This window comes from Colius striatus, chromosome 9 (genome assembly GCF_028858725.1).
Source record: "Colius striatus isolate bColStr4 chromosome 9, bColStr4.1.hap1, whole genome shotgun sequence".
Classification (NCBI taxonomy): domain Eukaryota; kingdom Metazoa; phylum Chordata; class Aves; order Coliiformes; family Coliidae; genus Colius; species Colius striatus.
In genome coordinates, this window is record NC_084767.1 from 4,932,152 (window position 1) to 4,955,051 (window position 22,900).

General features: G+C 55.7%; 3 protein-coding genes across 5 annotated transcripts; 2 read left to right on the forward strand and 1 right to left on the reverse strand.

Annotated features, from left to right (window-relative positions):
- Nucleotides 1-89: 89 nt before the first annotated feature.
- On the forward strand, nucleotides 90-12,084 carry GRPEL2 (GrpE like 2, mitochondrial). 3 transcript variants are annotated; one of them, XR_009819300.1, is made up of 5 exons: nucleotides 90-800; nucleotides 5,947-6,115; nucleotides 6,908-6,989; nucleotides 8,047-8,477; nucleotides 9,960-12,084. XR_009819300.1 is itself a non-coding variant. In XM_062002868.1 (4 exons), the coding sequence occupies exons 1-4, from the start codon at nucleotides 733-735 to the stop codon at nucleotides 8,400-8,402; spliced, it is 675 nt and encodes a 224-aa protein (XP_061858852.1). In that variant the 5' UTR covers nucleotides 90-732; the 3' UTR covers nucleotides 8,403-12,084. The 3 variants fall into 3 exon arrangements, 2 of the variants coding, with proteins under 2 accessions (XP_061858852.1, XP_061858853.1); XM_062002868.1 differs by having other exon boundaries at nucleotides 8,047-12,084; XM_062002869.1 differs by having other exon boundaries at nucleotides 5,980-6,115; nucleotides 8,047-12,084.
- A 2,059-nt stretch (nucleotides 12,085-14,143) lies between these two features.
- On the forward strand, nucleotides 14,144-17,468 carry PCYOX1L (prenylcysteine oxidase 1 like). Its single transcript, XM_062002571.1, has 6 exons — nucleotides 14,144-14,249; nucleotides 14,615-14,821; nucleotides 15,352-15,526; nucleotides 15,617-15,828; nucleotides 15,921-16,061; nucleotides 16,641-17,468. The coding sequence occupies exons 1-6, from the start codon at nucleotides 14,144-14,146 to the stop codon at nucleotides 17,297-17,299; spliced, it is 1,500 nt and encodes a 499-aa protein (XP_061858555.1). The 3' UTR covers nucleotides 17,300-17,468.
- Nucleotides 17,469-18,285: 817 nt separating this feature from the next.
- Nucleotides 18,286-19,162, reverse strand: IL17B (interleukin 17B). Its single transcript, XM_010207630.2, has 2 exons — nucleotides 18,903-19,162; nucleotides 18,286-18,717 (listed from the first exon to the last, which is right to left on the reverse strand). Exons 1-2 carry the CDS (start codon nucleotides 19,160-19,162, stop codon nucleotides 18,462-18,464), a joined length of 516 nt encoding a protein of 171 aa, XP_010205932.1. The 3' UTR covers nucleotides 18,286-18,461.
- Nucleotides 19,163-22,900: the final 3,738 nt, after the last annotated feature.

Genomic DNA, 22,900 nt, shown 5'->3' on the forward strand with positions numbered 1-22,900 from the left:
TACCCACTGTCAGTTTAAAGCCAGTACCCCAACCCTCCCCCCACCCTATCACCACATGCCCTTGTAAAAAGTCCCTTGCCCATCTTTCCTGGAGATCCCCATGGAGGTAGCACCTGGCCACAGTTTGGGTGGGTTTTATTAATATTTATTCACCGTGAAACAGTGTATTCCACCTCAGCCTGCGGGCCCGAGCCTCTCTCGGTCTTTACTGAGGTGAAACCTGTCCCGTTATTACACACACACAGAAGCTGCATGGCCCCGGTCCCGCCATGGCTGTGAGGGGGCAGGGTCCCGGTGCCGGTTGCCGCCACGGCTGAGGGGGCAGGGTCCCGGTGCCGGTTCCCGCTCTGGCTGAGGGGGCAGGGTCCCGGTGCCGGTTCCCGCTCTGCCTGAGGGGGCAGGGTCCCGGTGCCGGATCCCGCTCTGGCTGAGGGGGCAGGGGCCCGGTGCCGGTTCCCGCTCTGGCTGAGGGGCAGGGGCCCGGTGCCGGTTCCCGCTCTGGCTGAGGGGGCAGGGTCCCGGTGCCGGTTCCCGCTCTGGCTGAGGGGGCAGGGTCCCGGTGCCGGTTCCCGCCACGGCTGAGGGGACACAACCCCGGGTGCCGGTTCCCGCCGAGCCGCACTGCCCGCCGGGACTCGTAGTCCGCTCAGCTCCTTCTGGGAGCTGTAGTTGGGTGGCGCTGGCGCGTCCTTCCCTTCCTTTCCCTCACTCCCTCCGTCGGTCTGCGGGGCGATGGCCGCCCGTTCCCTCAGGCGCTTCAGGACGGTCTTTTCCCTCAGCGGCGGGACGCGGGGCGGCAGGTACGTGAGTGCGGGGAGGGGCGAGGCCGTGTCGTCCCCTTCCCACAACCGGTAACGGTCGTCAGCGCTCCCGTGGCGGGCTCGGTGCGAGACGTGGCAGCGGCCCCGGGCCTGAGCCCGTCGTGATGCGGCGGCGGCGGGCCCGGGGCATTCCCCCCTTAACTCCTCAACAAGCCCCGACTAACAATTACCTGGTAATAAGCAACCTTTTTCCTGGCAAAGGGATATTTTGAGGCAAAAGTCATCTTAATTTTTAGGGAAAAGCGTTTCCGTGGTCGGCGAGTCACGTTGTGAGGGTGTTTCCTGCCGTTACCGCGTCTCCAGGCGTGATTTCCGTGTCTCCTCTTGCCCGACTGAACAGTTTGTTCATGAAGCCTCATGGGCTCCTCGGGTTTTATTTTGATTTCAGCAGCTGTGCTTTCAGGATGTTTTGGGTGGTCAAGGGACGAGGGTCCACTTAACTGTGTAGATATTTAGGCAGAAAAACGGTGTCCATTCATTGTAAAATATGGCTTATGGAAGGGAAGTCCATAACAGGGTGCTTTGGTTAGGTGGGCAGGTGAAAAGAAAAATGACCACAAAAAGCATGTTAGCTTATTCCAGAGGGGTTTTTTCAGTGGAAAATAGGAAACAAAGAAAAAAACCCCAGCTTAAATGCAATAAAATCCGCAGCACATAATAGAAACAGCCGTGTTTGGGACTAAATATAAAGATGTGTGTCTGAACGTCCCTCTGCTTTCATGTGCTTGTGTACGTGTGAAAACTGCTTTGCTCCTCACAACATGCACCAAGTTTGAAATGGTTGACTTGGTCTACTGGGAGCTGAGCAAGCTTCCTTCGTGGAGGATGGCCAGGACCTGCCGTTGGTGTGAAGCTCCTCTTTGTACCCAAGTTCTCTGCAGCCGTCCCAGTTCTGGGGCAGCTCAGCGCAGCACAGCTGTGGGTGATGGGGCCCCAACCCCATGCTGCACATGTCTCAGGCCCTGGAGCTTCATGCTCGATTCATTTCTTGCCCTGGACTCGTTGCAGTGTGAGACCCTACTGCCCAGTTTACAGCCATCCTGCATCAAGGTGCATCACACAAGCTTGTTCTCCAGTTTCACTGAGGAAGAATCCACATGTTATTAGTCTCTGGTATCACTCCCCGATGAAACAGAGCACAGTAATTGGGGATAATTAGATTTCCTTTGGAGGCACACTCATCAGAGCTAAAACAGTAATGCAGTTGTTTCTCTGTGTGTCAGCACTTGCATGCTTTGTAGTGCTGCTCTGGGAGGAGGAAGGAATGTTTAAGGAGAGGTGGGGTGTAGGACTCTTGTGTCCACAGGAACATGACAGAGTCTGTTTGGGACATTCAGGTATTGTGCCTATACTCCAGAGAAAGAGATGATTTTATTGTTCTGACCAGAGAGGCCTGTTCTGTTCATTTAAATTCTAGTCTTTAAGGATAATTGTCTTAAACCCCATGGCTACGATCAGCTTCTCTGCTACATCTACCTCTTTGGCTTTCTGTGACAACAGTTTATAAATCTGGCTGGCTGACCAGCTTAATTGTATAATCCCTTCACACGCTCTCAGACTTCCACGTGTCTGTCACTTTAGGAGGAGTCAACTTCCCCCAGTGGGATTTCTGCCTATTTTTAGGGTGGCTGTGATGAAGAATGTGTTTAGAAAATGAAGCACAGTGCAGTGGACAGACTGTAAATAGCACTTCCCCTTTTTAGTGGAGTATTTCTTTCATCCTGAAGGTAGAAGCAAACTGAGCGGCAGTTTCAGTTCTGCATAATGGTCCTTCTTAAGGATTCCCTTTGGAATCAGTCTGTGGTTCTTGTTACTTGCCTACGACTTTCAAGGCAGGCTTGTCTGAGCAGCACATGAACCCAGGGCACTTCACCACGGCTTGGGGGAGTGCTCTGTGAGTTGGTTTCACAAGCAGGAGAAAGGAGTCCATGCAGGCAGCTCTCTGCTTCACGTAGGCAGGTCCCGTAGCTGAGGCTCCTTCATGCCCCTCTCCTCCTACACACTAAAACACACCCATTCGTTTAGTGCAAATCCCTTACAGAGGAAAATGATTCACTCCGCTTTGCTTCTTGGATGCAAAAGAGTTAACTTGTTTGTGTAGCTTATTTTAAGGCTCGGGAGTCTAGCCTGTGTGGTGCCTAGCAAGGCTGCTGTCTCAGCTGCGTTTCAGGTTCTTTGGTTCACCTGTGGCATGGCTCATTTCCACCCCCAAAGCTCTTTAAATGAAATGTGAGATGATAAAGGATAAAACTTGTAGCTGGTGCTTCCCACAGACATACCCTTGATGTGCAAAAAAGCTTTGCAGTTCTTTATAGTTTCATGTCTTGATTTTGAAGCCTTGATGGAGGGGATCCTTCTCTGTCCTCTCCTCTGGCTTAGCCTGCTTTCTCTTAACTTTGGAAAAAGTCTGTGTTCACCAGTTAACAAAACGAATGTGACAAGTATCTTAAAACTCATTCAGTTTTAAGTAGTAACTCATTCAGTGGAGTCTTGTGCCAAACAGACTTCTCTGCAGCCGGGGATAAAATATGAGGTTTTCTTCTGTGTTGGCATTCCTGGAACCCAGAGCCACAGTGACTGCACAGCTTTGTGAAAAGAGTGTAATGATGGCCCCCATCGGGTACTTTAAAGGTTAATGTGAGGAACCTCCTCTTCCAGAGCAAGCCTAGGAACCAGAAGCACTCTCAGACTTGTATTTGATGTGTAATGTATTGAAAAGGAGTGGTCTGTCACACAGGTCATGTTTTAAGTGCCCACTTAATAAAGAAGTTGCATATGCAAATGTGGGGGGAAAGGAAGTTTGTCATTAGTGTTGTGGGATGTTTAGCAACTTTGTATCAAAGATAAAATGGGAGAAGGTATGAGCTGCCAAGCAGGGAGTGGTAGGTGATGCTTGGTGGTCTTTGGGCAGATGTAAATCTCTTAAACTGTACTCTGGTCATAGAGCTGGGCCAGCCAAGGGGGGACATCCCTTCCCCATACTCTCATTAGGCTTCACCTTTGTCTTCTCTTTTGCACTGGCCCTTGCACTTGTCTGGTCTGTCAGAAAACCTGTTCAGGGACACAGACAGAAAAGTCTTTTTGTTTTGTAGGATAAGTTTTCATCTGGTTTAACTCCCTGAACCTTCATTTTGCACAGCTCTGGTTCTGGAGCAAGGGGAGCAAACCTTCCCCTTCCAGCTGCTTCTGTAAGCATAAGCTCAGTTTAGCTGGATTGCTGATCAGCATTTAGCTCTGATTACCAATCTGATAGACCCAGAAACAAAAGTTGTGTAGTTCTGTGACATTGTACCTGAGCAATACAGCCTTGCTGAAAAGTAAGAAAGCTTAATGGTGCAGGCCTGGTAATATGAACTCATATTGATTCTGGGGCCTAAATTAGCATCTCTGTGCAGGGCTGGATGGTGCTGTATGAAGGCAGAAGCTAAGTCAGTGCCAGTGGGGTGATTTATGTGCTGTGCTGCATTGCACTTGGCAGATGTTCACTTAGTATATGCAAAATCCCTTTATTAAAGGGGATGTTGAAAACCCCACTCAGAGAAAGAGCCCAGGTGTTTCCAAAAAAGGAGAGACTCTTCCTTGTGAAGCATACACTAAAATACTTCCAGAGCGGAGCTGCTTTGGAAGTAAATTGAACTTTCTTCTGCAGACTGAACTTTCTTTGCCTATCCTGGTGTAAGGCATGGTAGGGAGGTGGGCTGAGGCTTTGGCAGGAGTGGGTCCTGGCAAGAGAGGGTCCTGTCTCTGAGGGTTTGTAAAGGCAAATGGTGTAGGAGGGGGGAGTGAAACTCTTGGTTTTGCTCTTAGAGTGGCAGCATTGTTACAGCAGGTGAAGGGCTTTCTGGAAAAGACCAGAATAAAGCAAAACCCATTTTCTTTATTCTTCAAATTGTCTTGCATGCTGGTTTATTATCTTCTGACCAAACAGTTTTCAGCCAGACCAACATTATCTAAGTTTTGGAGGGAGGGAGGGGAAATACAGCTAGGTGGTATTTATAACAGCTCAATCCAATTTTCTGACTCATTGCTCGTTTCATCATTTCATCTGCAAGTTGTGGAGTCAGCCTCCTGGGCAAGCTCCTCCTGCTGAACCAACACAAACCCCTGACAAGTGGGCTTTTTAGTTGAAAAGCATGCTTGGGATGAAAAAGTCATTGAAAATAAGGTAGGCTGCAGCACTTGAGGCCTGGGCTTGTTTGTGGGGTTTTTACCTTTGGGACTCTTTCATTGCCAGTGGAGAGGAAAACAGTAGGTGCTTGGAACTGCTGGAGAATATCAGGGAAAGTTTTCAGTCCCTTTCCAAACACAGCTAATGGAGCTGTGAAGGTCCTGGCAGAAGGCTCCAGAGTGATTGAGGTGCACACAATTTGGCCATGTTTCTGACAGTTCTCTTTGGTTTCTCAGCTGTGCAGTGGACACGAAGGCTGGGTACACAAGTCTAGTGATGTCTGCTTTGTAAGAACTGATTGGTTCAAACTCTTCACTCAACAGGAGGGAAATCGAATACACCAAATACTATGTCTTTTTGCACCGAGGGGACAGACAGGTCAGAGCACCCAAGAATCAGAGTTTCCATTAGCCAGCAGGTTTGAGATGTGTATGTCTTTCCTTGCTTGTTGAGTTGCCTCCCAGAAATCCTCAGCCATTCCACAGGTGTGCCTGCCTCTCTTAAATGCCATGGGTTTGTAGGCCTTACTGAATTTTGCTCAGAACACTGAGGGTCTTTTTAAATAACTGTAAAAAAACAGCTTTATACTACCTGCCTCCTTTCCAAGACTGCTTTGCAAAACAGTTTCTGAAGTTTGTCATTTGGTATTGGCCACCTGTACCGGCAGGTCAGCAAAAATGTAGCCCACAACTTGTTTTCCTGTGGAAATCTGGCTCATCTCAAGACAAAGAAGTGGTGTACAGCCTCTGTGGTGACATGTGAGCCTAAAATAAAAGGACTTTTCAAAACATCCATGTCTCTGTGTTTCTGTGCTACTTGTCCATATTTTCTGAAAAGAGGTAAAGTTTTATCTGGATTCTTATCTACAGGTTTTGAGAGGGCCTACTTTTAGTAATGACACTAAACTAGAAGTCTTACTGACCCTCTTGTTACTTAACTTTCCTACTTTGTCACTAGTTTGTATTTCAGGGAGTCCCCCTGTGTTTTCAGCACTGCAGCTCAGCAGAGAAGTACAGGAGACGAGTGTGGCCCAGAAGATCCCCATGATGAGCCCAAGCATCCCCTTTCTGACTGTGCCTTAGAGCACAAAGCCATCAAATTGGAAGAACAAGTCCGGGATTTAACAGTGAGTCTGCTGCTGGTGGCATCCTGATGCCTTTCGCTTGGTACTCTGGACTTGGTCTGTCTGTAAGCCCCATAAGACACACACAGTGATGTTGTCGGTGCTTTAAGTGTGAGAGGGTGCACTGTGAAAGTACAGACACACCGTCAGGCAGTAGCACCTAGGAGCGAGACACTGAGAGTATGATCCTGGCGGGCAAATCTCTATCTTGGAGATGGTGTGGTCAGTGCTTTCACAGCATCATACAGAGGGAACAGCAGTAGCTTTGTCCTGATGAGCATCACCTATTGTGTTGCACCAGATCCAGATTGTCTGAGAAGGAGACAACGGTGTGGTGGGAGCATTGTTATAGGCACTTTGAGGAACAAATGTGACTAAGGAGGGGATTAAATACTGCAGCGCTGAGCAGTTCTAGAGATCATTGCCCCGAGAAGACTGCTGCACCAGGCAATAAGTGAGTGGGTTGCAGATCTGTTGCTGAGACCACCAACTTGCCTGCCATGGGGCAAGGAGTGTCTGGGGAGCCACAGTGAGTCAGACACCAAGCAGCAGCCTCACAACAGGGCATTCAGCTGCGCTGTGCCCTGAGTGCATCTGCCCTTCGCGTGCAGCTTTGGAGAGACTTGCGGTTGTGCTGATTAATCAGTAGGAAAGGGGCTTTGCTTTGCATGTAGTGAAAATGCAGGAGCACAGCCCAGCCTTCTGGGGTGAAGTGGGCTCTTAAAGCCTTTCTAAGGGACTGCCAGCTGTCAGGAAACAGGGTTTGATGGCTCCCCTTTGCCCTTGTGGTTACAGGAGCGGTACCGGAAAGCCTTGGCAGATTCTGAGAACGTCCGCAGGAGGACGCAGAAGTTTGTGGAAGATGCCAAGCTCTTTGGTAAGCAAAGTGAGGCAGAGCTGTGTTTACTACCATGGCCTCTCTTCCTGCATGAGCATAAAATGCTGATCAACAGCTTTTCTCTCCCCCTGTCCTGCTCTTGTTTGTTGTTAAGTCCGGCATGATGTTTGGCCTGGACTCTCGGTGCCTGGGCTTACTCCCACTTTTAATGTGTGTCCTGCCAGGTTTACCTCAGAAACTTGTTTTGTGATTTGTGGCTTTTTAAAATAAAATAGGCTCAGCTCAGTTGAGAATAGTTCCTCTGAATTGGTTGGAATTACAGACTCTTCTGTATGCTGGGAATCGGCTCTGGCAGGGTGTGTTTCACACTCTTTGCCGTGTCATCAGGTTGTGATCTCCTTTACTGCACTAACAGCCTCACCTCTTCTGCACTAGCTTTTAGGAGATAGATCATGCTTGGGACAAAGGTTTTCAGCTGGTTTCCCTGAAGTTTCTGCACAGTGTAATACACAATTTCTGGGAATGCATACGATCTAACCCTGTTTTCCTAATGAAAAAGACTGCATGACGTTTCTTGACCAACCCAAGGACCATTTTGTCCAGCCCTTCCACAGTGGTTTTCACTTAGTAATACAATTGTGGATGGTCAATGGTCATGTATTGTTTTTCCTTCCCCCATTGTGCTTGTTCCCCACATGCATGGGCGTTTGTGCCAGCTGCTTGGCCAAACATTGATGTCTCTGGGACTGCATAAGAGGGCGTGGAACAGTGTCCTAGATGACAAGTCTTAGTTGCAAGAGCTTTTTGGAGTGAAATACACGCTCTGCTTTGTCACGTGTATATATGTTGATGTGTATAGATGTGCCTTTCCTGCATATACCTTGATTTGAGAAGTCTTTCAATTACTGCCCATGTAGTGCTAAAGCTTCCTGCCACAGAAGGCACCATCTGCTCTCACTGAAGTAACAGTTCAAAGCAGTTAGCAGCTTTAAAGGTGCTTTCAAACCGCCGTGGCCTTGTGCCTGCTGTTGATCCTGCAGCTCTGTGTGATCTGTAGACTGCCCTGCATTCACTTCTTGCTTCTTCATGGCCTTAGGGATCCAGAGTTTCTGCAGGGACCTCGTGGAGGTAGCAGACATCTTGGAGAAGACAACCGAGAGTGCCGCAGAGGAAGCAGAGCCCAGCAATCCAAACCCAACCCTGCAGAAAATCTGTGAAGGCCTTTCTCTCATAGAGGCCAAATTGCAAAGTGTATTTGCCAAGCACGGCCTTCAGAAGATGAACCCTGTTGGTGGCAAATACGACCCGTACGACCACGAGATCGTCTGCCACGTGCCAGCCGAGGGGCTGCAGCCGGGCACGATAGCGCTGGTGACTCAGGATGGCTACAAGCTGCACGGCCGCACCATCAGACACGCGCTCGTCGGCGTGGCGGTCGAGTCGCAGGAGTGACCAGGGGACCCTACTGAGCTGAGGAGCCCTCGGCCACAGCTGCAGCTGCATGTCTTTACTTATTTATTAAGCTAGGTTTGTATTGTATGTTGGCTTCTTTATAACGTGTGTGGTCATTTTGCCATCGGTTCTAAGGTACTTGTATATTTAAGAGTCCTGTTGGTGTGAGGAGCAGTACTGGCAGCTCTGCTGTTTGTCAGAAGCGTGGCACTGTAGCCCCTCTCTCCATTGCTCATTTCTCCATTAAGACTTGGTTGGGGAAGAGGGGAGATGCGGGAGAGAAGGGGAAATCCTCCAGGAGCCAAGGAATCTCGTTCCATCTCCAAGACAGACTCCTGCAGTGGCCTTCAGGAGAGTGACTTCCCCGCCTCAGTCCCCGTATCTGCATTAAGGGAATATAATAATACTGACCTACCTCACAGGGATGTGTTGAGGCTTTTTCTTTGCAAAGCACTCGGAAGAGGAAAAGCCCAAAGGAATGAGTATTATTATCATACTGGTTTTGGTGTCTTCCCTCATCCCCAGACCTGCGTGGGGATGAAGATGATCACTTGAAATGACATTTAAGGGCAGCTTTTTCTTATGTCGCTTCAGGAAAACAATCCCGAAGTAATGAAATCTCTGTCGTACCAGAGCTGAACAGGGATGAGGTTTCAAAGAGAATTCGGTTGTTAGCTCGGGCTAACCTGTAATTTTTGTTCTCCAGGTAAAATTTCAGCTTGCCTCCTTGTTCCTAAAGGTAGAACAGGGAGTAGTGCTGCTCGGTGGAGCCACAAAACCATTCTCAAATCTCTTTTCCTCCAACCAAAAAGTGTATTTTAGAGGAGAGCAATTTCTCTTCCCCGATGGGTGTTTGTGCAGCTTTCAAGCATGATAAACTATATGTTCTTTGTTGCAGCTGCTGGCAAAATGGAGATGTGCCCTTAAGCAGGAAATCTGGACTGTTTTGTTTTCACAGCTCTCCAATGATGGTACTCGGATAACACTAACGCCCAGTTCACGTTCAGATTCTACTTTTGCCTGGCCATAGCAAATATTAAACCTTTTGGTTTTCGATGCCAGGGGACAAATATTTTCTACTAAAAGTCTCAAGTGCCCTTGGACCAATTTTAGCAGCGGTGACAAGAAAGCAGGAGGAGCAGAAGGCTGAGGAAGTGAAAGCTGACCTCAAGCCATCCTCTTAGTTGGAGGCATGTTGTTGTCACAGCGTGGCATATGTATCTCCCGGTAGTCCTTTTGCCTGGGAGCCCATTTGTCTCAGCTGAGAGAATGCAGTTGCTGAGTAGGATCACAATTTAACCCTTTACAGCACAGCAAGCAGTAGAATGAGAGAAGAGTTCTATAAACCAGCCTGTGGTCTGCACTACACAAAGCTGAGGCAGGAATGGTTGCTTTCAGATTGTTTCTTACCAATTCCTTCATTCCTGCTTTTTATACTTTGTGGAAGTGGATCTGTGGCCTGGCAGTTATTTGAGATCCACTTGCCAAAACTCTCTGCTGAGGTGGATGCCATCACTGGTTTGGAAGGAAGCTTATCCTTCTCCCATTCCTTTGCAGGCTTCAGTTGCATAATCCTTTTGTGGTGGACTCCGGGATTACTGCAGTCTTCAGTTAGCAGCTATCAACAGTCTTTCACCTGGGGGGACTCTGCAGCTCCTTGGTTGTCAGGCCAGAAAATTAAGGAAGATGCCCACTTTTAATATGCTTTGTGCCAGCTATGGGGGAGTGACACTGGAGCTGAGGTGTGGCTTTCTGCCTCACCTCAGGCAGGTACTTGAGAGTCCAGCCCCGAAACAGTGCCTCATGGCAGCATGAGGTCACCTCGGACAAACCCTTTGTTCAGTGCTCTTGTTTTATCATGTAGTTGGAAATTTCAGAGATACTCAGGACTTCCTGGTCATTGTTTTGCCAGTCTATGTGCTGCCTGGGTCACCAGGTTATGCTGTTGCTCGAGACAACAGGTCAAATATGAAAGATGGCAATGCAAGTCTTGCTGTTCTGCCTCAAGACTGCCTGCAGCCTGTTCTGAGGAAACTCTGGCTTCAACTGGAAGGAGCATTCGGGTTCTCTGCTGCCTCCAGCTCCTGCTGACTCTTTCTACAGAATGAGGGGGAAGCTGGTTCTGGAAACTTAATCTGAATGTGAAACTTGATGTAAAAGGAACTAAACAAAAGCAAAGGCATTTTACCCAACAGGTAGCTTTCTGTTGCAGATTGGCTTCAGCTTACTTGAGCCAGGTTTAAAAGTAGCCTGTGACCAGAAGCTCTGGGCTCCAAATCATCTTTAAACTGACCCACCTGACTGTGAGACTATACTACAGCTGCTTGGTCCACCCTGGCACTGTTTGCCAAGCCTGCCTGTCTCCTCAGATAGTATTCTCCCATTTTTGCCTTAAAGCAATCCCCTACAATGCACTCTAGACCCTCTGTCTGTACGAAGAGGTTCTTGATTGAGCTCATGTATCCGGGCTCTGCTTTGGCTGCGGCGCTGTCGAGTGGCTACAGCAGGAATCAGGGATCCAGTTCCTGCAGTCTTTGTCACCCTCCCACAGGCCTTGTTTCCTTCTGGGCTGAGCTGTTTTCCCAGTTCATGCCCCAGGTTTTTTTTCAGTCTATGAAACTTCTACAGGATCTTATCAGGCTTTTGTGATGGTTACTGTAAGCTGTGCCCGTTGCTCAGAGACTCTTTACAGAAGTTACCAAAGAGATAAATACTGTAGCTGTTGTTTGTCCTAGTTTCTGCTTCCTTTGAATGGCAAAGTGAAAACGAAATGACCAAACCTGGATTCCGTCACAGAATCCAATCTTCTAAGGCAGAATTTGATTGTCTTGCCTTTCAAGCACACTTAGTGATCTCTTTTGTGGTGGATGAGATAATGTGAGGGTGGATTGAATTTCTCCTGTAGGTTCCTGCTCCCTCGCCTGCCCTGTTTGTGTAAAGCTTGCACACTCAGCACTGGGGCAGAGCCCCTGTTGGTGTGGTGCCCCTGCACTGTTACACCAGAGAGGAGACCAACCTCTGAGCTTTTTCTCTCCAGCCACTTTGTTCAACGACTGTTTAACAAAACAAAGGATGGAATAGCAGGGGAGAGGAAGCCTCACATACCTCACTGTGCTTAATTGAGCTGGAGCTGGGAGTGCAGACAAGTAGACATACATGGGTGTGATGGTGGCACTGTCTCCTCAGCGTGGCAGTGCCTTCACTCTGACCAGGAGCCGTGCAGAATGTGAATGTTGCTTTGCCAACCTTGGATTCTCAGTGCTTCAGCAGCAGAGCTTCTGTTGGAAGAGACAGCTGGGATAAGGCAGTAGCTATTAACAGTCCTTTCCTTTTTTTTTTCCTACCAAAAAGATGTATTTAAGTTTTTTATTGTGAATATTGTAGTATGTTTTTTACTTTAGAGCTCGAGCTGTTTTGATACAAGTTGCAAAGTCAGATGAACAAAGCATTGCTGAGCTCCAGAAACGGGAGCCCTGTCAGTTCGTGGCAAACCTGCCTGTCTTGTAGTTTTTGTTGTGTTTCTATGCTCTTGGTTTACCCAAAGGATTCAGGCTATACGGAAAAAAAAAGTGTGGGAGTGGCACAGGGAATTGACAATGGCATCTGAGGTGGTGTTGAAAAGGGCTCATTTCCTTTAGATGTCCAGATCCTGTCCGTTTGCTAATTAAAAGAACCAACCGAATTGCAGTTGCTTCCTGTTCCTTTTCTCCCTGCCCCAAAGCACTGCCTGCTCCGAGTGCCACTCACATGGCTGCCACTGGAGGGTTTCTCACTGTTCCTCATCTGACTGCCTGGAACAAGGGCATGAGCCCATGGCTGTGCTCTGTTGAACATCTGACTGCCAGGGAAAGCACACCCATGTGCACGTGTCCTCTGTCCTCGTGTGGGGGAGTTGCTGGGCAGCTCTGCACGGATCAGCTGCTGGTGAGTGCTTCTCTGGTGCTTCCTAGGAAGCCGCTCACCTGGAGATGTGCTGCCTGCCAGCTAGGGGGAAAGGTTCCTCCTGCACAACTCTGCCAAAGGTTGGAATCGTAATTCCTGGCTGTTTTTGCCATTCTGTTCTCTCACAGTTCTGTGTTGCTGTGGAGAGGGACCTGGGAGTGCTGGTGGGCAGCAAACTAACCATGAGCCAGCAATGTGCCCAGCAATGTGGACAAGAAGGCCAATGGCATGCTGGGGGTCATCAAGAAGAGTGTGGCCAGTAGGTTGAGGGAGGTTCTGCTCCCCCTCTACTCTGCTCCACTGCAGCCTCATCTGGAGTTCTGTGTGCAGTTCTGGGCTCCCCAGTTAAAGAGGGCCAGGGAACTGCTGGAGAGAGTCCAGCGCAGGGCCACCAAGATGATCATGGGACTGGAGCATCTCCCTTATGAGGACAGGCTGTGGGAACTGGGGCTGTTCAGCTGGGAGGAGACTGAGGGGGAATCTCATTAATACAAGTATTTGAAAGGTGGATGTCAAGAGGATGGGGTGGCACTTTTTTCTGTTGTCTCAAGTGACATGACTAGGGGTAATGGACATAAGCTGGAACACAAAAAGATCCACTTAAACACAAGGAAAAGCTGTTTACCTGTTGAGGTGAGAGAGCCCAGGCACAGGCTGCCCAGACAGGGTGTGGAGGCTCCTGCTCTGGAGGTTTCCAAGGCCCCCTGGACACATTCCTGTGTGACCTGATGGAGGGGAACCTGCTTTAGCAGGATGTTGGACTTGGATGAGTGCTAGAGGTCCCTTCCAACCCCATCATCCTGTGATTCTTCCCTTTTTCTCTGTGGCAAGGGGGAGAGCTGGGAGTTCTCAAACAACAGCCACTGCCATCTCCAGAAAAGCATCAGCTTGGGAGCTGAGCAATTGTGGTTTTTACCTGTCGCCCCCTAAAATGTTCACACCTGAGTTTCTGGGTTCTGGATCTGAAGCAGCTCCTGGCTAGGGCAAGGAGCAGCCTGTGCTTGTGCTGTGTTTCTCCTGAAGCAAAGTTCAAACAGTGGATTCTCAAACTAAGTTTGTCACTGGTAAGGAGCCAGCTCAGGGCCGTAGCAGGCTCTGGGGCTGTAATTACCCGTCCTACTCGTTGGAGACTTTTTGCTCAGTCTTTGCTATCCTTTGTAATCTGAGAAGCAGCAGGCTCCCACCTGGCATCCCCATGGACTGGCTCCTTGCTGTCAGGCACCTTGGTTTTGCCCAGGGCAGGAAGTACAAGTAAAAGCTTGAACTAGCCTTGGTGGTGATGCATGGGCCAGGCAGGATCCAGCCTGCTCCGCTCACCCATGTGCAGGCTGAGCACGTGGGAAACGTGCTGCGGCAGCAGCTTGGCCCAGCGGGGCGGGGAAGGGGATGCGGGGCGAGCTCCTGGGCTTGGGCCCTTGGCTCACGCCCGGGCTGACGGGGAGGGGGATGCTGCCGAGCGCAGCCGGCGAGGGGAGGCCTGGCCTGGCCGTCGGAAGGATGCCGGGAGACAAGCTGTCTCCAGGCCTGCTCTGGCCCTGCCGTGCTGCTCCGGCCAGCCCGCCGCTTCCCGCAGGCCGGAGCGGGAGCTGAACCCAGCCCGCCGCTTCCCGCAGGCCGGAGCGGGAGCTGAACCCAGCCCGCCTCCTCCCGTCCGGCCTGCGGGGCACAGCCCGCTCCCCTCCCCGCGCTCACCCGCGCCTGCCCGGGGCCGCCGGGAGCGGGGCGGAGCCTGCGCCGGGGGCCGGGCCGGGCGCTGCCGGGACCCGCTCGCCGCTCGCCCGCCGCTCGCCGCCCGCGCCATGGCCCCGCGGCCCCCCGCACCGCTGCCGCCGCCGCTGCTGCTGCTGCTGCCGGCCCTGGCCGCGCTCCCGCCCGCCGCCGCCCGCGCCCCGCCGCGCAGCATCGGTAGGGGCGGAGGGGAAGGGGGGCAGAGGGGAAGGGGGGTACGGGGTGGGAAGGGGGTGCCCATCCCATGGACCGGCAGCACCCGGCCTCCTCCCGGGCTGCCCGCCCCCGGGGGTGCGAGAGGGCAGCTTCGGCACCCTCCGCAGTGGGCGCACGGCGTGCTGCGATGCATCCCCGCTGCATCCCCGCTGCACCCCACAGCATCCCCGCTGCACCCCACAGCATCCCCGCTGCATCCCCGCTGCATCCCTGCCCTCCCACGAGCGCAAGCCCCTTCACCCCCTCGGCGGGAGCCCGGGCTGGGGGCAGCGGCTGTCCCCGCTCGCCCTGCTGACCCGGCCGCTCTTGCCCCTCTCCGTCGGCAGCCGTGGTGGGCGCCGGGCTGGGCGGCTCGGCCGTCACCTATTTCCTGCAGCAGCACTTCGGGCCGCAGGTGCAGCTGGACGTGTACGAGCCGGCGGGCGTGGGAGGGCGGCTGGCCACCATCACCGTCAACAAGCAGCAGTACGAGAGCCGGGGAGCCTCCATCCACGCCCTCAGCCTCCACATGCAGGACTTTGTCAAGATCCTAGGTGAGCTGCTCGATCCGTGGCCTCGATGCCCATGGGGATGGCTGCTGCCAGGCCACCTCAGCACCGCAGGCCTGCAGTGACCCCCTTGTTTGTCCCCGCACCCCGGCCCTGGAAGGGAATGGGACAGGGTGGCCTTGCAGAGCGTCAGGCTGAGGGCTCCTGTTGGAATTGAGCCGGGGGAGGGTGTTCACAAACTCTCACCAGTAGACAGCAGCAACTCCATGGGATGCCCTAACACACGGGATCTGGCAGAGGCCCCGGTGCCCTGGGATCTCATACTCCCTGATGCTCCCTCCAAGAGCAGCTTTGCCTGCATCCCCACTGGGCATTCCCAGCAGCTGGCCAGCCCCAGGGAGGCTGCACCAACCCCCAGGAGGCCGTGCCAGCCCCAGGGAGGCTGCACCAACCCCCAGGAGGCTGTGCCAGCCCCCAGGGAGGCCGTGCCAGCCCCAGGGAGGCTGCACCACCCCCCAGGAGGCCGTGCCAGCCCCAGGGAGGCCATGCCAGCCGGGCTCCTCTGCTCCCCGCAGGCCTCAAGCACCGGCGCGAGGTGGCAGGGAAGAGTGCCATATTCAGCGGGGAGCACTTTGTCCTGGAAGAGACCGACTGGTACCTGCTCAACCTCTTCCGGCTCTGGTGGCACTATGGCATCAGCTTCCTGCGCCTGCAGATGTGGGTGGAGGAGGTGATGGAGAAGTTCATGAGGTAGGAGAGCCTGAGGGGCTGGAGGGACACGGGGAGTGTTCCCTGGCACCAAGGGCAGCAGCAGGCACTCTATGCTCCTGTTTCCTCCAGGATCTACAAATACCAGGCACACGGCTACGCCTTCTCCAGCCTGGAGGAGCTGCTGCGCTCGCTGGGGGGTGAGGCCTTCGTCAACATGACGCAGCGGTCGGTGGCTGACTCCTTGCTGGAGGTGGGCGTCACGCAGCGCTTCGTGGACGACGTCATCGCGGCCGTGCTGCGCTCCAGCTACGGGCAGTCGGTGCTGGTGCCCGCCTTCGCAGGTGGGACCTCTGTCCCCCCCTGTCTGTTTCTCCTTCTCAGCATCCCCTCCATGGGCAAGGCTGTTGAGCCACCCTCCTCTTCCTCTCTGCAGGAGCCATGTCGCTGGCGGGAGCCCAGGGCAGCACCTGGGCGGTGGAAGGAGGCAACAAGCTGGTGTGCTCGGGTCTGCTGAAGCTCACCAAAGCCAACATCATCCCGGCCAGGGTGACAGGCATCTCTCTGCACAACTCAGGTAAGCCTGGGCACGGGCTCTGGGTGCTGCTGCCCAGGATGAGGTCTGGGTGTGGGCATACCAGGGTGGGAGGCTGGTGGAGGCAGCATGGGGATGCTGGGGCAGAGAGAGCCTCAGGTGGGAGGCTGAAAAGCATCCTGGTCCTGGTAAAGCACTTGAGTGAGGGCCCAGGGGTCTGTCCATCTCCTCTCCTTGTCTGATCTGGTGAGGGCCCTGCATTACAGATCCCTCTCCCCGTCCTGAGGTCTCTCAGGTCTCTTCTATGGCACCATTCTTGCTGCAGTCTTGTTTATCCATCTAGCACAGCAGAAGGGCTGGATAGTTGGGGTTTGGGGAGTTGCCCATGCTGCCCCAGTCCACTTTACCCCAGGCAGTAAACTAGGCCAAGTTTCTCTGGAAACCTTCTCCCCCAGGCTTGCCAAAATTGTCCTGCTGCATCTGCAACTCATCCATAAGCATCAGATGCTATGGTCCAGCACTGGTGTGTACTGGAAAACCAGGGGATGGAGGCCATGCAAGAAAAAAGGGGACCAGGGCAATACGACCCGAGGCTCCTAAGTGTCCACCATCTCTTTTCAGAGGGCAGAGCTCTGTACCAGGTGCACTACGAGGGCAGCGAAGGCCAGGGCTCAGCTTTCTATGACATGGTGGTGGTGACGACTCCCCTGCACCCCAGCAGGAACAACTTCACCTTCAAGAACTTTGAGCCCCCCATCGCTGACTTCCCCGGAGCCTTCCAGCCCTCCGTCACCTCCGTGGTGCACGGCTACCTCAACTCCTCCTACTTCGGCTTCCCTGACCCCAAGCTCTTCCCCTTTGCCAACATCCTCACCACGGACACCCCGGATCTGTTCTTCAACGCCATGGACAACATCTGTCCCGTCAACATCTCGGCGGCTTTCCGGCGCAAGCAGCCGCAGGAGGCCGCGGTCTGGCGCGTCCTCTCCCCGCAGCCGCTGGACAAGCAGCAGCTGAAGACCCTCTTCAGGTCCTACTACTCGGTGCAGGTGACGGAGTGGCAGACGTATCCCCGCTACGATGCAGCCAAGGGCCTCCCGCCCATCGTGCTGCACGACAACCTCTTCTACCTGAGTGGCGTGGAGTGGGTGGCCAGCTCCATGGAGATGATAGCTGTGGCGGCCAAAAACGTGGCCCTGCTGGCCTACAACCGCTGGCATCAGGACCTGGAGAAAATCGACCAGAAGGACTTGATGCACAAGGTGAAGACGGAGCTGTGATGCCCAGGGGAGGGCTGGTGGGCCAGGAGCTTCTGTGTGTGGTAGCCCAGGGAGGATTTATTGCCTGGGAGACAGCAGAGGGGGGTGGGGCAGAGGGATAAGGGACAGGATGGGTCCCAGATGACTTGAATGCGCGTCACCATCAGGAATACAGTCCCTGCTCAGTGTTGCTGTGTGTCAGTACCACGTGCCTCGGTTTCCCTCTGCCCCCTCCCCAGGCTCTACTGGAAAGGAGCTTGTGCTTTAAAGGATCACCATGCTTCTGGTTTTGGGAGGGTCTTCCAGGGGCTTTCAAGGATGAGGCTGGCTCACGTCAGCAGCAGATGTGTCCTCCCCATAGCGAGCTGCCCCGCTCCCTCCACAGCCTCTCCTGCCTTCCTGGCTTTGCCCTGGGAAGCTGAACGGCAGAGCTGGCCCCGGCTGGGGCAGGAGGTCCCACAGCCACTCCTGTGCCCTGCGTGCCTGGAGCCTTGTCCCTCTTGCTGACCCGGTGCCCAGGGATGGGCATACAGGGTGGGCTGGGGCAGGTCCTGGCTTGCAGGTGGAAGTGCCTGCTGATGGATGCTCCCTGTTTCTGGGGGTATCCAGGCCTTCCCGAGCCCGAGGCTCAGCTGGGCTTTGGGGCAGAAGAGCCTGGGTGAGGCTGGGGAGCAGCAGCCCTGGGCAGGCAGGGCCCTGTGACGGCCGAGGCAGGGGCTGCGCAGACAGGGGCCAGCGATGCGCTTTATTGAAGGCCTCAGAACTTGCCCAAACCATCCGCTCGCCACATCCCAGGGGGCCTGGCCCAGCACACAGGGATGTGCAGGTAGGCTGGGGGGCACTGGGCACTCCCAGAGGTCCAATGGAGCAAAGGAAGGCAAATGGGGATTTTGGGAGGGAGGATGCCTGATCCTGCCCAGCTGGAGGGACGGGTGGGCACCTGCCCTCCTCTTCCCACTGCCAGGCTGGCCAGACGACTGCGTAGCTGGGGGACTTGCAGGGGCCATCCCCACACTGGGTGTCCCAAAAGTGACTGCTTGGGCTGAGGCTTGTGGGAATTTTAGGGAGCTGTGAGAGCTCTCCTCACCCTGATGCTCAGCCGGGTCACCTTCTCCCAGAGGGCCGGGCAAGCTCGGGAAGCGAGAGCAAGCTGGTTAGGTGCCCACGGGTTAGCTTTGCAACGTCAGAAGATGCAGGTGCAGCCCACAGCGATGGTCTCCATGACCATCTGGTACTTCTTGTGACACTTCTTCCCAGAGGCCTTGTGGCCCAGCTCTCCTGGCAGCTGGCAGAGCAGGCGGCGGACGGGCAGGCGGCTGTAGATGGGGATGCTGGCCATGGTGCGGTCCTCCTGCAGCGTGAAGGGGTTGATGCAGCCGGTGCAGAGGCAGCGAGCCTCGGGGATGTCTGCCGGGATCCGTGTGGCGTCGTGGTTTATGCTGGAGGAGAGGGAAAGCAAAGACGAGGCTGGAGAGATGGTGAGATGGGGGGCAGTGGGTGGCTGGGGACAGGCAGGGCGATTCCTCTGCAGGGTGAGGTGAGGTGGGGTGCTGCCTCATGTCCCAGCTCCCAGCAGCCTCAGCAGCCACCCAGCATGTCCCTGAGGCCCCTGCCCCATGCTCACCTGTAGGCCCAAGGGGACAGGCTCCTCTGGTTGGACCTCCAGAGCCTCAAGTTGACCTGGCACTTGGTGTCACCCGGCTCAGAGCTGTTCCTCAGCTGGCGCACCATGTCCTGGATGCTGCGCTCGTAGTCTGCCATGGGGGTATAGGGGTCGTCTGGGGCCCAGGAGAGGGCAGGAGGGGCTGTGGGGGGCCGTGCCAGGCCCTTTCTCCTGCCCTTCGCTGCCTTGCTTTGGTCCTTCGCTTCAGGGACCAGGACCATGGCGAAGGTGAAGATGCAGAGGAGAAGCTGAGGAGGAAGGAGGATGGTCTGTGGCTCCCTGTGCTGCAGGACTGGCATAGGAGGGCAACTCTCCCTCCTCCCATGGGCCACTGGGTGAGAGTAGGGCCACACTGACTTAGGGGGGGCATGTACAACTCCCCATGGGCAATGCTGGTCCGTGGGTGAGACCCATGGAAGCACACGAGGGCAGCTGTCAGGGGTGTCTGGCCCCTAGCCCAAGTTGCAGTTGATTTGTGTGGCTGCAAAACCCCTCATGCTGGTTACGGCTGGCCCTTTGCCTTGCCCAAAGTGCCCCCTGCCCGTGCTGCCCCACCTGAGCCCGCTGCCTTCCCTGCCCACCCCGAGGCTGCTGCGTGCCGGGAGGGATGAGCACACCCTCAGCTGAGGCTGTACCTGGGCAGCCTCTGGTTTAAAAGGAGCTTTAGAGATGAGGCAGTCAAGAATGGGATCTTTATCCAAACCCTCCTCTCCCTCCCTCTGTGCTCCAAGGACGGTGAGAGAGAAAAGAAAGATGCTTTTTCCTTTCCTTCTCCCTCCGGCCTTGCAGGGCTGAGCTCCCGTGTGCTGACACCCGGCAGGCTGCCCAGCAGCAAACAAAGTTGCTTTCTGTAGTCCTGCTCCCTGCTATTCGTGTCACTGCAGCCAGCTGCAGGCAGCCCCGCACTCTGCCCACTGTCCCGCAGCCCTCCCTGCCGTCCCGCGGCTCTGTCTGCCGTCCCGCGGCTCTGTCTGCTGTCCCGCGGCTCTGTCTGCTGTCCCATAGCTCTGTCTGCTGTCCCGCAGCTCTGTCTGCTGTCCCGCAGCTCTGTCTGCCGTCTCATAGCTCTGTCTGCCGTCCCGCAGCCCTGCCCGCCGTCCCGCAGCCCTGCCCGGGGCACAGACCCCTGGCCCGGACTGTCGGTTCGGACCGTCGCAGCTCCGCTCTGCTGTTGCATCCTCCCCCTGCCAGGCGATGAGCTCGGCAGGCCACCCCGTGCATCTCCAAAGCAAACAAGCCGCGGTCGCCAGCCGTAAACGAGCGTGCGAACCATCAGCCTGAAGAAGGGCAGCGAGGCGCAAGCCCCGAGCCGCCGCGCAGCCACCTACCAGGTTTGGAGCCCGCTCCATCCCGGCGGAGCGGCTGCCGGCCGCCGTTCCTGCAGCCTGGCCGCCACCGGCGAGCTGGCGAGCTAAAAAGGGAAAGCCCCAGCTCCGCTCCGCCGGAGGTGTGTCCGGGCCCCGAGGTGCCAGGGAGCCCGGCGTGGCAGGGCCGGGGGCCAGCGTGGGCTGGGACTCGGCCACCCGCCGCCTCCCCGGGCGCCGGCTCCAGCCGCGGCTGTGGCCGTGGCCGGCGGCGGGTTCCCGCTGCACCGGGCGGCCCCGAGGGGCTCGCTGGGCAAGAACCTGGGGTACAGGGCTGCCGAGCTGGGGGAGCGCGGGTCCTGCTGTCCTGCTGCACCTCCGGGCACGGCTGAGGCCTCACCGGCACCCGTGTGCCACCTCCAGCCCTGCTGTCCCGGCAGCCACGCGGCGGCACCCGTCACTGCCCGCAGCCCCGGACTGCCCGTCCCCAAGCCCTTCCTCTCAGAGCCGGCCCCGGGCCCTGCCAGCGCGGACCCGCTGGCTCTGCTCACGGGCGGCCGTGGGGCTGGCCCCAGAGCCGCCGGGGCCGGCGGCGAGGGGGATGTGCTGGGCTGCTCTGGCTCCCAGCGCCCGAGCGCTGCGATGCAGGGTGCTGCGGGGAGGGGAAACTGAGGCACGGGAGCTTCTCTCGGGAGGGGGCTGGCCCTGGGCGCGGGCCGGGGGCTGCAGCAGCCCGGCGTCGCAGCTCCCCTGCCCTGGGCTGTCCCTGTCCCTGCGGCTGTGCCACACGATGGTGCTGTCGGCCACCCGACCGCACCGCCGGCCCGCCCGCCCTCCAGCCCTCCGCTGCATCCAGCCCCCCCTGCGTCCCTCCTCCCCTGCATCCCTCCTCCCCTGCATCCCTCCGCTGCGTCCCTCCTCCCCTGCATCCCTCCGCTGCGTCCCTCCTCCGTGACATCCCTCCTCTCCAACCCCCCCCTCCCCCTTTCTTTCCCTCCATCCCACCCCTTCTCCCCGCCATCCCTCCCTGTTTCCCTCCCCACGCTCCCGGACAGCGGGGGCTGCCCTGCTCTTTTCCATCCATTGGGCTGCCGCTCCGAGGGCAGCGTCGGGAGGCTGCTCCACCCCTCTGATATCTTTTGCTTCCTCTTTCCCCTGCTCCACTCCCTCCCCAGCACCGCCAGCTTTTGTGGCAGCATTAGGTGTCAAGTTCCCCTCAGCCTCCCGGCTCACTGTACATCCCCAGGGCTTTGAGTTTCCTTGTGCTTTGTGGGGCCATGGGAACTTGCCACTTTCATCTCCCAGCCCGTGAACTGGGTCTCTAGAAAAACACCACAAATAGGGTCAGATTGCACTGACAGCTCGTGCTGCCCCTCTCCTCCAGCCAGCCCTGCCATCTCTGGGATGCAGCCCCCCTTAACATCCCCAAGGACAGCCCAGCACAGCATCCTGGGGTCTTCAGGTGAGGTCTGATGCTGTGTACTGAGCTCAGCATATCCCTTTTGTCACCTGGCAGAGGGGACCCGGCTGTGGTGCTGCAGCCTCCTGCTTTGGCTGCATCAGGCAATCCCTCTGCCACCAGCCTTTCCTGGGGTGCTGAGCCAGCCCCTGCCTGCACCTCATCAGTGTCATCTTTATTCCCTGGTGCCCTGAGCCGGGCAGGGAAAGGCCCTGTGCCCGAGGTGCCCGGATGGTGCCCCTGGCTGCATGTGCCGCGGCCGCCTGTGTTGTGTCAGCGCTCGGCAATGCTGTTTACACATGAGGGAGGCTCAGAGGCATCTGCACTGCCAGACACTCACCCAGTTTTGATCTTTTTTGGTGAAAAGGAAACCAGGCCTTTTCAGACATGGCCAAATTTGATAAGCTGGGAGAGGCAGGGGCGGGAAAGGAGGCTGTTCCCCACCGGCTGGAAGGAGGGAAGGGGCTGGGGCATGGCCAGCCCCTGCTTCCAACTGGGATGGGATGGCCAGTGGGCTCCATGTGCCCATGCCAACTGCAGTGCCACCCCTGCAGCAGTGAGGTCTGTTTGGCTCAGCCCTGCAGCAGTGAGGTGTGTTTGGCTCAGCCCTGTAGCAGTGAGAAGTGCTGGGCTCAGCCCTGCAGCAATGAGGCATGTTGGGCTCAGCCCTGCAGCAGTGAGAGGTGCTGGGCTCAGCCCTGCAGCAATGAGGCATGTTGGGCTCAGCCCTGCAGCAGTGAGAGGTGCTGGGCTCAGCCCTGCAGCAATGAGGCATGTTGGGCTCAGCCCTGCAGCAGTGAGAGGTGCTGGGCTCAGCCCTGCAGCAATGAGGCATGTTGGGCTCAGCCCTGCAGCAGTGAGAGGTGCTGGGCTCAGCCCTGCAGCAATGAGGCATGTTGGGCTCAGCCCTGCAGCAGGTGGCTAGGAAAGTCTGGAACCTCCCCACACAGCTCCCCTGGGAGAGGAGAAGGGCTGTGCCTTTGGGTTTTGTTGTAGGTGCTCATCTCTGCTACCTGCCCACCACCTTGGCCCACTGCCACAGAATGTTTGGGTGAAAACAGAATCAGGCCCCCAAACAGGGCAGGAGGGGCAGTGAAGTTAGGCTTTACCTGCCCAGAGTAAACCCAGGTGCATATTTCCCAGGGTAACCATTCCAGAGCCTCCTGCTGTGCCCCTAGCTGAGCCCATGCTGCTTG